At 41.9% G+C, this 16809-nt stretch overlaps 1 protein-coding gene across 1 annotated transcript in view; it reads left to right on the forward strand.

Annotated features, from left to right (window-relative positions):
- Positions 1–16809, forward strand: part of BEAN1 (brain expressed associated with NEDD4 1) — a 73484-nt gene that overhangs the window by 52843 nt on the left and 3832 nt on the right. The window contains exons 4-5 of the mRNA XM_061594252.1: positions 7967–8176; positions 10069–10201. Coding sequence (XP_061450236.1) covers positions 7967–8176; positions 10069–10201 — 343 coding nt within the window. The remainder of the gene's footprint in view (positions 1–7966; positions 8177–10068; positions 10202–16809) is intronic.

Consider the following 16809-nt stretch of genomic DNA (forward strand, 5'->3'; position numbering starts at 1 on the left):
AATACTTCTTTACTCAGCGCATAGTTAAACTATGGAATTTGCTCCCAGAAGATGCAGTAATGGCCACCAGTTTGGATGGCTTTAAAAGAAGATTAGACAAATTCATGGAGGACAGGGCTATCAATGGCTACTAGCCATGATGGCTGTGCTCTGCCACCCTAGTCAAAGGCAGTATGTTTCTGAAAACCAGTTGCCAGAAGCCTCAGGAGGGGAGAATGTTCTTGCACTCAGGTCCTGCTTGCGGGCTTCCCCTGGTTGGCCACTGTGAGAACAGGATGCTGGACTAGACGGGCCACTGGCCTGATCCAGCAGGCTCTTCTTATGTTTTTATGAATATGGCCATCCAGGCTTCTCTGCCTGTCCCTCAGGACCCTTCCCAGGCCTTATCCCCTTCCCAGCCAAACCCCATATCCCTAGGCCACATCCCTCACTAATAATTCTTCACACCCTCCTTCAGTGTTTTTGCCTAGCTGTAATGTGTTCTTGAATTCTTGATAATGAATCACAGAATCAAGTTGGAAGGGGCCTATAAGGCCATTGAGTCCAACCCCCTACTCAATGCAGAAATCCAAACTAAAGTATCCCCAACAGGTGGCTGCCCAGCTGCCTCTTGAATGCCTCCATTGTTGCAGAGCCCACCACCTCCCTAGGTCATTGATTTCATTGTCATACCGCTCTAACAGTTAGGAAGTGTTTCCTGATATTGAGTTAAAATCTGACTTCCTGTAAATTGAGCCCATTATTCCATGTCCTGCACTCTGAGACGACTTAGAATAGATCCTGGCCCTCCTCTGTGTACTCTCATAGCTCCCCTCAGTCTTCTCTTCTCAAGGCTAAACATGCCCAGTTCTGTCAGTCTCCCCTCATAGGGCTTTGTTTCCAGTCCCCTATCATCCTTGTTGCCCTCCTCTGAATCTATTCCAGTTTTTCTGGATCCTTCTTAAAGTGTGGTGTCCAGAACTGGATGCAGCACTCAAGATGAGGCCTAACCAGTGCCAAATACAATATGAGAACTAAAACACAGCTATCCTTCAAAATTAACACTTCTACGAATTTTGCAATGGCATTCTCCAAACAAGTAATTGTGCAAGACTGCATATATTAGGGGGAAATGTGCATGAAACTGAACATATCAGTGAAAAATAACATACAAAAATACATGTTATTAAGATGATTTGTTTGCAAAAAATGTACAAAACTGCGTACAAAGACATGTTTTTTAGGGAGAGTTTGCATTAAAATGCTGAAGAATTTTCATGAGCATTTTTTAAAAAGAAATCACAAATCTCTGTGGAAATGCAGAGAACTGAATTTAAGGTAGGAAAAATGAGAAACTGAGAGAAATGAAATTGAAGGATCTTTCCATCCCAACATGTGAACCCCAAATAAGAATGTTCCAATCAGTTTTGAAGAGTTCCAGTGAGTTTTGCCCACTTCCCCCTGAAGTTTGCTAGCTTCCTCCTTTTCCATCTCTAAAAGTTAAACCAGAAGTTCTCGATGCTAAACCTTACCGTGTGTGTGTGTGTGTGTGTGTGTGTGTGTGTGAACGTGATAGCTGTTTTTTGTTGTTGACCCAAAATACCTCTTTAGATCTTGATCCTATAGTAACTTTGCTGATGCAACTGCAAAGCGTTTTAGGCAAGAGATTTGCACGGTGTTGCTCTGTTTTCTTCAAAGTGAATAATGAATAAATTAGCATTGCTGCTCTGTCTCTCTTTCATCCTTTAATCAGTTTGTATTTTTGTTTTAACTCTGAGGCTTTACAGTTGAACATGCAGCAAACACAGCATGAAGAGCCAACTATTTATTCCTTGCTACAAAACCCAATAAATAGTGAATAATAAGTGTCTCTCTGCACTAGCAAAGCAGTATGAGGAACTCATTGTTCACTGATCATGTCCCATCTCTTATGCTGTAGAGGAGCAAAATACCATTCATTGCTAGTCAGAAGAAATGGGTTGATAACTGACATAATCAGCGATCATTATGATGAAGGTTATAAATTCATACACAATCCTTCCTGTCTCACTTTATTCTGCAGTCTTCATCATTTTTTTAACAGTTTGGGAAGCTTTTATTTCTCTTTGGTCGCTGCGTTTTACATTTAATCTAACGCTTGATAAAGTGGAACTGCTTCAAACAAATATGCATGTTATTAGGGAAAATAACAGACTTTTTGGCAGGGAGATGGAGGGATCCACTTATAGCACATCACAGTGATGAGCACAACTAAGGGTGTGTTCCATTCCCTCTGCCCCTCCCCATTCCAAAATTATTACCTTTTTTTCCAGTGATGGAGCACTATCCAGAATACCAAACGTAAGAACAGATGAAGTACTAGATGAGATCTCGAGACACATTTATATCTTTTTTTGCAAGCCGCCTTGCAAGAAAGTTTTTCCTTAAAAGTGGAGTAGAGATATTTTAAATATATATTTTTTTAAAAACTCCACAAATGTTGGAATGTTAACAGGAGATTGATTTAGGCTTGGTTTTAGGAGGCTCTTATGTTTTTGCTGTCCAGGCTACCAATAAATACAGGAGGTTGTATATCCAATGATAATCATACTCAGCTGGCCCCTTGAAATGAATGGACCAAAGTTAGTCATGCCCATTCATTTCAATGGGTCTGCTCTGAGTATGAGTAACATTGGATACCACCCATGGATATTCTTGGCTATCGATCAAAAGTGGAAACAAAAAGGCACATTGTTTTTTAAAGCCATCTACTGAAACTGATAGGCAGCAGGTATAAGACAGACAGGAAGTCATTCTTCACATGACATTTGTTTAACTCATGGAACATTCTGCATCAGACGTTGCATGAACCAGCAGTGTAAGCTGCCACCAGAGAAAAGTGACAAAGCAGATGTTACAGGAGATGCATGAGCAGTTTCCTTTTGTATTTATTCTGAAAAGATGCCCGGGAGGCTGGGATCAGGAGAAGAACGGCAAGGGCTGCTTAATCCTCTCCCTTAGAGTTTCAGACAGGGGTCTCTCATAGCTCTACCTGGAGATGCCAGGGATTGAACCCGGGACCTTCTGCATGCAAAACAGATGCTTTAACCCAGCCTTTCCCAACTAGTGGGCCACCAGATGTTGTTGGACCACAATTCCCATCTTTCCTGACCATTGGCAATGCTGGCTGAGGCTGATGGGAGTTGTGCTCCAACAACATCTGGTAGCCCACTGGTTGGGAAGGCTGCTGTAACCACTTAGCTACCGCTGTCCATTCTGACAGTCTGTTAAGCACCTACCCCCCTAGCTGCTTTTCTGCCCGCTTGGGACATGATACTGGGTCTTCTCAACTTTTCCCCTACGCATGAGAAGGCAGTCTGGAGGGGGTGAGTAGCAGACTGCCCTGGTGAAGAAGCAAAATGCAAATTTAACAAGATTATTTATTGACTTATTTATTGAAATAACAGTTTTGAAATGAAATAGTATACAAACGATCAATTAAGCAGCTCCACCTGCCCTAGCCGCAGTTCTGCTCCATGGCTGCTTTTCGGGTTTGTTTGTTTTAAAATGCCTGGAGACTGTTTGTGCATTTCCTATGTGAAGTCTAGCTTTGCCCAGAGTTAAATATGCATGCATCCAGGCTGAAATTACGCCAGGGCTCCACAATATGGAATCCACCATAAGAGTGTAAGAATAGCCCTTCTGGATCAGGCCAAAGGTCTATATCTCAGGGGTGGGGAACAGTTTATGCCCGAGGGCCACATTCCCTTCTGGGCACCCTTCCAGGGGCCACATGCTAGTGGTGGGCAGGGCAAGAGGCAAAAGTGGGTGGGGCAAGTAATGTGAATTTCACCTTTGTACATCAGGCTACTTTCTGCACACACACCCCTCTGTATCCTCCATCCAGGCAAACAAGAAGAATTATCATAGTCCAAGGACACATTACAGCCAGGCAAAACACTTTGGGTTCAAAGCAGAGCCAGTGGGGTGTGTGACCTGATGAAAGGGTGTGTGGCCTTGGTAGAGTTCCACGGGTCAAGTAGAGAGCCCTCCTGGGCCAGAGGTTCCTCCCTCCCTTGGCCTATATAGTCCAGAATGGTTTTATATGTTTTCATCATTGTATATCATGTTGCTGTTACTAGCCCTAGGATCTTACGGTGAAGGCCCGGCAAGAAATCAAATCAAATAAGTAGACATAGCTGAATATCTCAATGTGCAGCTTTGCAAATTTACTCAGAAGTAGTCCCATTGACTGGTTATATTTACCTAGGCCATGATATACTCTCTCCTGGATTATTGTCAGCTTCTATATACATTCAAGTTTCACCCGTAATGTCCAGCAGGCAGCCTGAAATTATTTTTATGCTAAGCCCTTGCACTAACATCCCATGCAGCAATTAATAAAGGTTTCCTTGGATGCTCTCAAAAGGGATCTATTTAAGGATGTACGACACATACTAGTATACACGAAACCTACCGTGCCAGTGACCTTGACTAGCTCTTCCAAGGCAAAAGGGTTGGCTCACCATTTGAGATAGTTAACTCTGCCTCTTATTTTCATGCAGCTATCAGATAATGGCTTGTGCCTTGTGCATGGACATCCTTATTAAAGAGTCAAAAGGAATCAGATTTGATCACTGGCGGCCTGCAAATTGAGAATGTCAGAAGCAAAAAAAAGTGTGTCGCCACAACAGAGCTCTGGAAATAAATCTTTTCAGATGCCTCTGGCTTCAAGTTTATTATGTTGATGTCAACAATGTCTTGTATAGGTGCTGCTTCAAATTAGCAGGTAAACAAAACAAATCAAAACCCTTTCAATCTTTAGAGCAGGGGCCTCTTTTATTAACATGATAAATATTGTTACAGCAAAACAAAACACCTGGGAGGGAAAGTGGCACACAATGGATGCTGCTCCTCTCTATCTGGCAGGAAACCCATTTTAAATGAATACAGCTTTATTAATGGGGCTGGAGCTTCAGGATCCATTCCACAAACTGTTTCCAGGCCTTGCAGAGAATAAACCTTGGCTTCAGCTGGCCCATCTTTAGTCAGCTGGTGGGTTGTTACATGAAACCAGGACTGTGACAGGCCCAAAGCACTCGCACTGTGGGCCGTTGTAAATCGTTATTAAACGGCAAACCCCTAAATATAAATCATCTAAGGATGCATATGTACTAACCCATTTGTAGCACAGTCCAGAATCGTGCATGCTGATCCTCAACATGCTGCTTTCAATCTAGATTGATTCTAGATCCTGCCACAAGGGTGAGTGTGGTGACTTGATATGCATTTGAAAACCCTCCCCTTCATTAGGCTATCCACACCTTTTCCTCCCTGCACGTGCCCCAGGTGGATGAAGAAGGGTGATTGCCATCTTGGTACACGCCCACCCACAATGTCATTGGGTATGTGTGGATGCATCCTGCATTGCCAGGACTGCCTTCATCTGTTTTCAAATGGACACACTGCAGAGTAAAGCAGAATCAATCTGCAATGAGCTTTTATTTTTGAAATGAAACCGGTTTCTCAAGAAGCACTTGTCAGGGGCATAAGATAAGCAGTAGGTCTAGACTGAATGTGGACTACATAGAGAAAACAACTCCTTAGCCTCCATTGATTCTAGAATGAAACGGTGTGTGTATGCAACCTAATATAAGCTTGCACAATATGTGCAGCAGTTTCACACCCCCAACCCGATTTTGCAGTCCCAGCTAAGTACCAGACTGAGCCCCTGATGGACACTCATACATGTTTGGTCGGCTGCATTTTGCTTGCTAGATAGTTAAGATGGCTGCACGTTATCTCCCATATCAGAGGCACTATATCTCTGAATGCCAGTTACTGGGGAACACAAGTGGGAGAGTGCAACCCTGCTCAAATCCTGCCCGTGAGCTTCCCTGAGGCATCTGGTTGCTGGAGAGAACGCTGGACTAGATCGGCTTTTCACCTGATCCAGCAGGGCTCTTACGTTCTCATGCCTATGCCTTGGTGATGTTATGGAGTGGATCTCCCGCTTTGCCAAGAATGGGAGAAAAAAGGTGATGGGGGGGGTCACTTCCCTCCTTGCGATCTGCAACTTTCCTCAGAAGGGGCTTTCGAAGAAGGGGAGGGAGAAAGAGCTACGAGAGATGGCTTTTCCCCTCTCCTCGCGAGTTCGTTCTGTATCCACTAGCTGCTCCTTTACCGATCCGTGGGGGGTTTTTGCTTGAAAAAATATCAGTATGAATATCAATATTTTTAAGTATCCATATTTTGAAGGAAATATCCATATTTTAAAAGGAAATATCAATAAATTATCATTCTTGCAATCAATGTTTTCGAGGCGCATTTTTTTTTAAAAGTCTGTTTTCAAAAATACCCGTGGAAATTCGCTACATTAAAATCGGATCCTCAGCGATTGGGAATAAGCGAATTAATTGAAAAGTTGATACCAAATCCAAATTGGGCAGAATTCTAGCACACCCCTACATAGCCTATGTGAGATGTATATGTGTGGGGGGAGGGGGGAGATGAGAGTGCCAGGATGCCCAATCAACTTCATTGCTAAATGTGGGTTTTAAATTTTCTTTGACAGGGATGCATTTGATTAGGAGTGAGTGAGAGAGAGAGAGAGAGAGAGAGAGAGAGGAGTCTGGCAAAGATCCCAAATGAAATTCTATAGGATTTACAGTAATTGGGCATTTTTTCACTGTCCAGTGGTTTTGGTTTTGCTTTTGCTTTTTCATTGGCATTGGATTTCAGCAGCATCCAAATCCTGTTTGGTGAATGTTTACAGCGCATCATTGCTACGCAGATGAATTGGTGAGTGACTGTGTGCGAATGAGTATTTATTAGCCACCCACCATTAAATACATCTTTTTATTTGTGACTATGTATGCCTATATTGCTGTTCTAAGTGCATCCAGGAATAATTTTAAATTATGATTTTTTCCCATACCTTTATTCAACAACACCTTAACAGCAACAGCAACTGGAAAAAGAAAGTGGCTTTTTTTTTGTCCTTGCAGATAAGTTTTTTTCCTAACTCTTTTCTGTGGCTGAAGCAGGTGCGTTTTTAAAAAATCACCTCAAAAATATCAATATATTTCCCTCAATATTTCCCTCAAAATATCAATACTAATATTGATATTTCCCTTGAAATATCAGTGTTAATACTACTTTGTTTAAAATATCAATTTTAAAAAACTATGAAAAATTGATATTTTAAAAATATCAATATTAATATTTTTGAGGGGAAAACCCAAATCGGTATTTACAGGAAATGGTGAACATTGATCCCTGACAAAGTGGTACCAGAAGGAAGTCCAACAGAGCAAAAATCAAACCAGTACCAAAATGCAGATCCCATCTCTATTTAATACTTCATTAGATGGTTTGGAGCTTAATAATAATAATAATTAATAATAGTCATCACAAGCCCTTTATCAAACCATAGCAGCTTGGAGCAGATGTGCCTACTGTTCTGTAGTTGGTGATGGGAGGGGGAGATGCAATTCATTTCACATTTAAAGGTGAACCTACCAAATCCACACTTTCCATAATAATATATGAACCAAAGCACAGTGATCCTTCAATATCCACACTTCTCCAAATTCTGCAATGTATTTCTCTAGCCAAGTACAAAATGTATATATACAAAACTTGTATGCAAGTGCATATATAAGGGTAAAGTGTGCATAAAAATGCAGAAATTGGTGAGAATATCATATAGAAATGTGTTGTGTTGGGAGAAATTGCCTTGCCAAAAACATGGCTCTTCAGCAAAATTGCATACAAAAATGTGAATAGGAAAAGAAAGGCACACTAAGCTGCTGATGAATTTTCATGAGGTCTTTTAAAAAGAAATTCACAACCTGATGTGAAAATGTGGCAAGCTGAACTTTAGAGTGCAAAAATGAAGAACTGGGAGAACTGGGAGATTTGCCCATACCTATCTGTAATATCATTCAACTCTCTCTCTCTCTCTCTCTGTCTGTCTGTCTCTCTCTTTCTCTCTCTCGTTGCATAGCAATTCATCTGAACCAGACCATCCCCATCACTGAGTTTACCCACTTCACAGAAGCCAAGGCCGACACTAGCATGTCAGATTCTTCTGTGCTGGTGGCTGGTGTAGTGATTGGAGTGGTGCTCTTCCTCTCCTGCATGGCCATCATCATTGGCAGCCTGCGAAAGAATGGATGTTTTCCACATCTGCAACTGAGGAGGGATGTCAGTTACAGTAAGACAGCCATTCATGTTCTATTCATTAAATAGCATCTTCAAAAATGTAGTTCTGCAGCACATTGCAAACATTTCTAACGTCCACCTTGTTAGCAAAAGTCACTTAAATACTGCAGATGGAGTCCAGAGAGAAAAGTCCTGATAACACTTTGCTGAGCAAACTGTGCAAAAATTGTATATAATTTGAGGAGAAAGGAACAGAGAGATTTTGTCTTTCTTAGATCAGGCCTTGTACATAGCTGGGAGACATACAACCAAACATTCAGAGCAAAACCTCACTCAGAACTACACAGCCAATCAGAGCAGAAGCTATTACCTGAAGATCATTCCACTCTGCCTGGTTGCTAAGCAACACCTCCACCCATCCCCCTCTTGGCTAGTTGACTTTAACACTAACAGAATTAACCCTTGCATTATAAATGGAATGATCCTTGCTGTTGCACTTCCAACACACACACACACCCTTGTTATTCCTCACACTAAGCTTGCACAGTGGATACAACAGAGACTATTTTGTGGGTTTGTACAGAGCCAGTCCATTAGGCAGAGTGAGGTGGCTGATTTTGGGTGTCCTGAAAGGGCACAAATTGTTAGTTATTTAATTTATGATTGTTGCATTGTATTGTACTTTACTCAAAGGGAGAGGCCCTTGCGGGATTTTCTACCTAGGTGCCAAAATAACTTGGGACAGCCTTAGGTGCATTAAATGTGCTTTAAATGTATTGTGTGCATGTAACTCTAGGTTCATGAATATAACCTGGGGTCAGAGGGAGAAGGCACAGAAACCAAGGCAATGGTACCAATCCCCAAAAATCATTTATTTACTTTCATCTATTCAAGAGATCTATTCAGTTATACGACACGTTTGCACATGCTTTGCACAGATATAGTTACCAAAGATAGTTGCTGTGCCTAACTAGATGGCCAATCTAGTAGCACAGAAGGATGGTGGAGAGAGCTGGTGGTGGACTGTTCCTTGGGGTGCTACAGAGATTTTTGTCCAAAACTGTCTGCATCTCTAAAGTCCTTGTAGTTTTTCTACTTCTAGTTGTTCAGTCCTCCAAGCCTGTTTGCTCTGTTCAAAATTCCCTGCCAGGCAAGTTGACATCATGATTACAGGGATCTCCAGCCTTATGAGGATGCTGCTGTTCTTTCTGCTGCCCTGACTTTGCAATTTCAGCCAATTCATTTGTACAAAAGAATATCTGACTTATGGTGGCCTCATCTGCACTATACATTTAAAGCAGTATCATACCACTTTAAACAGCCATGGCTTCCCCCAAAGAATCCTAGAAACTCACGTTTGTTAAGGGTGCTGAGAGTTGCTAGGAGACTCACAAAACTATAATTCCCAGAGTTTCCTGGAAGAGGGACTGACTGTTAAGCTACTCTGGGAATTATAGCTTAGTGAGGGGAATAGTTCCATTGTGCCCAGCTTGGTCCTAACACAGGGCAAACGCTGACCTGCCTATAACAAACATATTGACTAGAGCTACCTAGTTGTCAAACCAATCAGTTGCTTTCTCCATATTTTTAATTTGAATTTCTCCAGTCTTCTGTGCCACCTGTAACTCCAGTTTCATCCATCCTAACTCCAGTTTCATCCATCGTTTAGAACTATGGTTATTATTTGGTATTCACTGTGGTATTATTATTTGCTGGTCACCTTAATGCATGCCAGTTCCTTTTCCTTTTCCATGCAAGCACTAAGGCTGTGATGTTTTATTCTATTGTAGCTGGGCTTGACTGTACTTTTCTCCTTGTTTTTATATGAGCTGCTTTTGGGGTATCCTTTGGGGGGCGGCTGAAAAACAGTGTACAAGTAATTTTAGAAATTAATTAAATGCCTGCTAAATTGACAGAGGATCATGATTCCTTCCTGTCTTCCAGCTCCAGAATGCCTCTATGGCGGCTCAGTTGGAGAACTAAGATCCAGCTGCATTGAGGAGTTCCCCCCAGCCTTCTACTTCAGCTCTTACTTGGAGACACAGGTCAACATCACCCATCCTGACTCACCTCCTGAGTAAGCCACTTTGGAATGCATCATTCTCACTGGGAAGGATTGTGTGGACGTGAAGGCTCTGCCCGGCTTGGTCCCAATGTTCTTCCACCAGAATATGATCTTGGCATTCCAGAAATGTGTTTGGGCAGGATGCTGGACAGGATCAGCATATGTATAAGCCCTAGCAGCTCATGGGAGAGGCAGTCAGGGGGAGACAGGTGAAGGGAAAAAGCTGGAAGTTGGGTTGCAAGGAATGACGAGGGCCAAGGCAAGTTTTGTTTTCCAGGGATAAGGCCTATAACACCAAGGTCTAGGCTGGGAGATAATTTAGCTTTCTCAGGGATTGCAGAAATGCTAAATAGGCTCTGAACAGTCATAGCAGAAAGTTTTTCATACCTATTGGCCGCATTTGCAAGTTTGTGGATTGATTGATGGATTGATTGATGGATTGATTGAATATCCTGTCTTCCAAGCCCAAGGATACCTTGGCAGTCTCCCATCCAGGCACTGACCTGACCCAGACCTGCTTAACCTCAGCAATCTGTTCATTCAGAATGGACTCTCAGTTAAAAATTATTCAGTCAGAAAATGTTACAGCTTGAGGCACTGTTGTTCAGGATTCAAGCCACTTCATTTCATTCCCTCTCCAATGGACCCCTTTACAGAATAGGGATTACAGAATGCTGTCTGGTTGGAGCTGATCCAGGACAGGGCCTCCTCAGTGGCGGTTCCCCATTTGTGGAATGCCCTCCTTGGTAAAGTGTGTCCATCTCCCTCATTATTACTATTCATGAGGAATTAAGAATATTCTAGTTCACCCAGGCATTTGATGGTTGTCAAATATAACTGTTCCTAGTTATCTTGACATTTTTAGCTATGTTGTTAATTTCATTAATTTCACTAGGTCCACTCTGAGTAGAACGTTGTTAGATACAACCCATTTTTTTTCAGATGCTTCTCATGTTTTTTAAAGACTTTAAACGGTTTTAAGTGTATATGTGTGTGTGTGTTTTAATGTATTGTTGGCCACCCTGGGAGATGACAATAAGGGGTTGTATTCAGCTAAGTCCTACTCAGAATAGACCCCTTGAAATTAATGACCCTAAATTAGTAATCTCCATTAACTGAGTAGAACTACCATCACATTCTACCCAATGAGTTCCATCCACTGTTAGTTCTGCTCAGAGTAGAGTCATTGAAATTAATCAATGTGATTAATTTAGGTCCATCAATTTCAGTGGGTCTACTATGAGTAGAATTTAGTTGAATATAAGCCTTAATACACAAATAATGAGGAGGGCAGTAGTTTCCTCCCCCTTTTATAGATTTCCATTGGTTGCTCTTCCGATGAATACAAAGTTACAGCAGCTTGTCAGCATAATAGATGGCCTCCCTGTTTGCCTCTCCGATAGAAGAACAGGATTAAGAAGGGTGAGAAATGAGGCTGGTCAAGCAGTGTAGGAGCCCAGAATAATTGAGGGCAAAGGCCTTCACACACACATCACACCACCTCTTCTTTCTGCCTCCCGCCCTGTCCCCCCTCCATGTCAAACCAACTCAAGGCCAGTGGGCAATGTTATCTGAAAATTAAAAGAGCAGGTCTTCAACTTGAGGGTGCTCCTGGATTCAACTGTCACTGGAGGCTCAGGTGGCTATGAGTGCCTTTTTCCACCTCCTTGTGGACAGAGATGACTTGGCCATGGTACTGAAATGTATTGCAATGCACTCTATATGGGTCTGTCCCCAAAGATGACTCGGAAACTTGAACTAGTCCAAAATGCACATAGCAGCCAGATTACTAGGTGGGTTTCCATTTAGATCTCATATAGCCCTTCTTTCAAAACAGCTGCATTGGTTGCCACTTCACTTCCTGACCTATTTCAAGGCACGTTTAAAGCCCTGAACAACTCAGGCCCCAAATATCTGAAAGATTGCCTCCTTCCCAATAGTTCTGTTGCCTTCAGAAGTTCAGGCAATGGTGACCTCTGTGGTAGCCCCAAAGTTGTAGAACTCCCTTCAAGAGGAGCATCTGCCAACTTTAGACAGCTTTGACCAGTGCTCAAGGTGCACCTCTTTACCTGGCCTGAGATGTATATTTTGAGGACCTACTCTATTTTGTGATTATAAGTTGTTTTAAATTGCTTTTAAGGTTTTATTTTAAGTTGTTGCAACCCGCCCTGAGACCTCAGGGTGAAGGGCATATAATCAATTAAATTATAAACAAACAAATAAATAAATAGTCTTACTGATCACGCATACCTTTAATGCACATTTGTACATGTGCATTTTTTTTAAAAAAAGTAACATGTATATCCTGCCTATATAAAAATTTCAAGGTGACTGACCATCATATAATGCAAAAACACAACTATAAGAAGAATAAATAAAAACAAACGGGGGAAAAGCTGATCATTTGTCACCCCTAGAACACTGGAACCAGCCACAGGTGAGAATGATTACTGTATTTTATTTTACTCCCAAGGAGAGACGCTTGTGGGATTTCCTGCCTTGGGTGCCAAGATAACTTGGACACTGTTGGGTACCAAATGTGCATTAAATGTGCTTTAACTGGATGGTATGGATGTGACCCTAGTGTCATGAATAGAACCTGGGATCAGAAGGAGAAGGCACAGAGACGAAGGCAATGGTGCCAGTTTCCAAAAATTATGATGATGATGATGATGCAGATGCAGCAATCCTTCACCAGTAGGTCCCAGGACAGTTTATAGACATTTTAAATACAGTATTAAAAACAGTTAAAACACATTACACAACAGAACATACATCTCAAGTGCCAAAGACCAGGGTAAAGAGGTGCATCTTTACCATTTGTCAAAAGCTGTATGATGAAGGTGCCAGGCGCACCTCTGTGGGGAAGGAATTCCCCAGCTTAGGGGCTGCCACAGATAATGCCCTCTCCCGGGCCGCCACCACCCGAAGAGTGACAGAACTACCAAGAAGATCTCCTTTGCTGATCTTAACACCTGAGAGGCCCTGCAGGGAAGGAGGCAGTCTCTCAGATATTTGGGACCTGAGTTGCTTAGGGCTTTAAACATGAATGTGAGCACCTTGAATTGGGCCCAGAAACCAACTGGCAACCAATTTTATTGATTATTTCATTTCATCTACTCAAAAGTTCTCAATCATACAACGTGTTCACACATGCTCTGTAGGGATGTAGTTGCCAAAGATAGTTGCTCTGTCTAACTACATGACTGTTCTGGTGGCACAGAGAGAAGGTGGAGCGGGGGCTGATATATGGCTGTAGACGTGGTTGCACAGCTGTCTCATGTCAGGAGCTAGCTAGCTAAGACAAGGTACCATGTAAAACAATCCTCAAGAACATTTCAGCTTCCTCTGGCCTGTATCCAAGGACGTCCATATTATGAAACCCTGAGAACCCATCTGGTGTTTGAAGGGACAAAAAGCATTAGATTTCCCCCAGCCATGGCTTTTTTCCTTCCCTAAAAATAAATCTGTGTCGGTCTGATATGATATTTTCAAAAGCACTCCCATGGAGGACAGCATTATGTTGTAGAAGTTGATAGGATTGATGAGTGAGAACCTTTTTATAAAAAAATAGTTTCTGAGTGTGGAAACTGGGTATGCCTCTCTAAATCACCTGCAGTTTAAAGAGCCCTTCATGGTTCAAGGAATGTGGGATACTTGTCTTACCTTTCATATTCTCTTTGGGTGTGGGTAGACAAGAAAAACAAAAGAGGAGGACCAAATGGCTTTATTCATGGGACAGTCTGATGAATCAATTAATGAACACAATCAGTTATTTAACTACAGATGTGGAATAAATGGATTTTCAGTGGGAGTCATTATTGTGTGAGAAGGGTGGGCAGGCTTGAATTAGTAAATCAGCTTTGTGATTGGTTTTTTACTCCACTAAACCAAGATGAACATTTGAAACAGAGCAGCTTCAAATGATAATAAAAAAGCCGTACATCGATGATGATTATTGTTGTTGTTGTTAATGGTAGCTTCAGGTCAAGAATCAAATATGCAGTTGGTTATTTAGTGTCATTTGCAGGGAGTAGGGTTTTAATATTGAATGAATTACAGTATTTTCCCTGTTTTGTTAATTATTGTTGTTAAAGCACCTACAGCTACTAACCACTCTATGTAAATTAATGATTATGTATTAATTGATATGTGATATCATGTCCATTTACCCAGTTCTTGCAGTAACCAACCAGATGCCTAGGGAAGCCCTCAAGCAGGACCTGAGCTCAAGATCATACTCCCCTCCTGCAGTTTCCAGCAACTGGTATTCAGAAGCATACTGCCTCGGACTATGGAGGCAGAGCATAACCATCATGGCTAATAGCCATTGATAGCCTTTTCCTCCATGAATTTGCCTCATCTTCTTTTAAAGCCACCCAGTTTGGTGGCCATCATGGCCTCTTGTGGGAGCGAATTCCATAGTTCAACTATGTGTTGGGCGAAGAACTTTCTTTTGTCTGTTCTGAATCTTCCAACATTCAGCTTCACTGGATGTCTATAGATAATAAGAAAAACAGAACAGCAGGGCTGCCTCAGTGTTCCTTTCTCTGTTTTTCTCCACACACTGAAATGGGAATATACTACCACCCACCACCACCAAAAAAAGTAAACACTACTCAAAAAAGGAAAAGAAAGAAAAGAGAATATGATTGGCTTTTTTATTATTGTTATTTAGATTTCTTACCCATCCTTCACTGTAAGATTCCAAGGCAGGTTACAACAGTGTAAAAATGCCATATTAAAATTAGTTAAGACAATTTACAATTAGAACAGCCTTTCCCAACCGGTGTGCCTCCAGATGTTGTTGGACCACAACTCCCATCAGCCTCAGCCATTGGCAATGCTGGCTGAGGCTGTTGGGAGTTGTGCTCCAACAACATCTGGAGGCACAATGGGTTGGGAAAGGCTGAATTAGAGGAATAAGGTGGATCCTAAAAACACAGAAGACTGGGCCCTAAAGTGCACAATGGGGGGAAATGAAATTAGAACAGGGGTAGCAAGTGTGGCGGCCTGCCCTCCAAATGTTGGACTGCAACTCGCATCATCCCTGACCATTGGTCATGCTGGCTGGGGTTGATGCGAGTTGGAGTCCAACATTGGGGGGGGTCACCATGTTAGCTGTCCCTAAACTACAGCATGACCAAAAACTGGAACCCAGGATGGAGTAATGGATATACGCACCCTGATTTACCTTCAAAAGTGACTCACAATAAGAAAATGACAAAATACATGATGTTAAAACAACAATAATAATAATCTGAGAAACAGAACAGCAGCCAGCTAAAAAACTAAGAGAAATACAGCAATACAGCACATGATTAAACTATGGAATTCTTTCCCACAAGAGGCAGTGATGGCTGTCAACTTGGATGGCTTTAAAAGCTTAGACAAATTCATGGAGGATAAGGCTATCAATGGCTACTCAACCCTGATGGCTTATGTTCAGCCTCCATTGTCGGAGGCAATATGCTTCTGGACTCCAGCTGCTGGAAACCACAGGAAGGGAGAATGCTGAGGAGCTCAGGTCCTGCTTGTGGGCTTTCCATTAGAGCATCTGGCTGGCCACTCTACGAACACGATCTTGAACTTGACCTGACAGAGCAAGCTATTCTTATGTTCTTTGGTTCAATAAAATAAACCCATGTCTCAGGGCAGGAAAGAACTTAAACCGGCAGATCAAAAGCCGGTTGGAATAGAAAAATCTTTGCCATCTGGCAAAAGGCAGTTGCCCTTGTATGTAGGTCATCATTCGGCACTCTGCAGGATGTATCTTGAGTCATGTTTGTGTTTTTTCCCCTGAAGGATGTCCAGGACAGAAATACTATTTATATAAAATTCTAATTGGGAAATTAATTTATGAAAGATGCCTTAGGGGTGTTTAATAATTTAATTGCTTTGATGTATGAGTGGCAAAAATCTAATTTAAGACTCAATTTGATTATCTCTCTAGATGTATCCCTAATCAGTTCTCACACTGGATTTAAGAAAATTGCTACAGCTCTCGTTCAGCTTTTCTTTCTTTCTTTTTAAAAAAATCATCATCCTGCCATGCTCACCAGGCAGTCCGATGGAAGCCATACAGGCAATTTGTCTTGACAACCCTATCTAGATTGTAGTAATATCCATAAACATCCCTTTAAGTGAATTAATGGCTTTCTCATGGACCCAAGGACTCTCTGAGCATAACCAATTGATTTGATGTGAGAGGTATTTAAAACGACAGATACAAAGGGTTTTTTAAAGTGTCCAAATGTCCTTCAGCAACAGTTTCTGTTATGTGCAGTTAATGGCTTCCAGAGATTCTTCCCAGACCTGTTTCAGCTATGATGAGACGTTTCCATTAGGGCCTCAAGGAAATCAGGGCTGAGGGAACCTGTGTCAGATGTTGCTGGACTACAACTCCCATAATCTCTGACCGTTGGCCATGCTGGCTGGGCTGTCCAGCCATTTGGTTCAGAAAAATCCCCTCTCCACCAGTGCTGCAGCTCTGATCTAAATCCATACCACAACTGCTATCAGTATTTTTCTAAAAAATGAGGAAGACCCTGACTATGGAGTCTGGGTTGGCCCCAAGTATGGTGTAGGACAAAAAAAAAATTCAACTTTTTGTATTCTGT

The sequence above is a fragment of the Rhineura floridana genome, chromosome 13, assembly GCF_030035675.1.
Source record: "Rhineura floridana isolate rRhiFlo1 chromosome 13, rRhiFlo1.hap2, whole genome shotgun sequence".
Classification (NCBI taxonomy): Eukaryota; Metazoa; Chordata; class Lepidosauria; order Squamata; family Rhineuridae; genus Rhineura; species Rhineura floridana.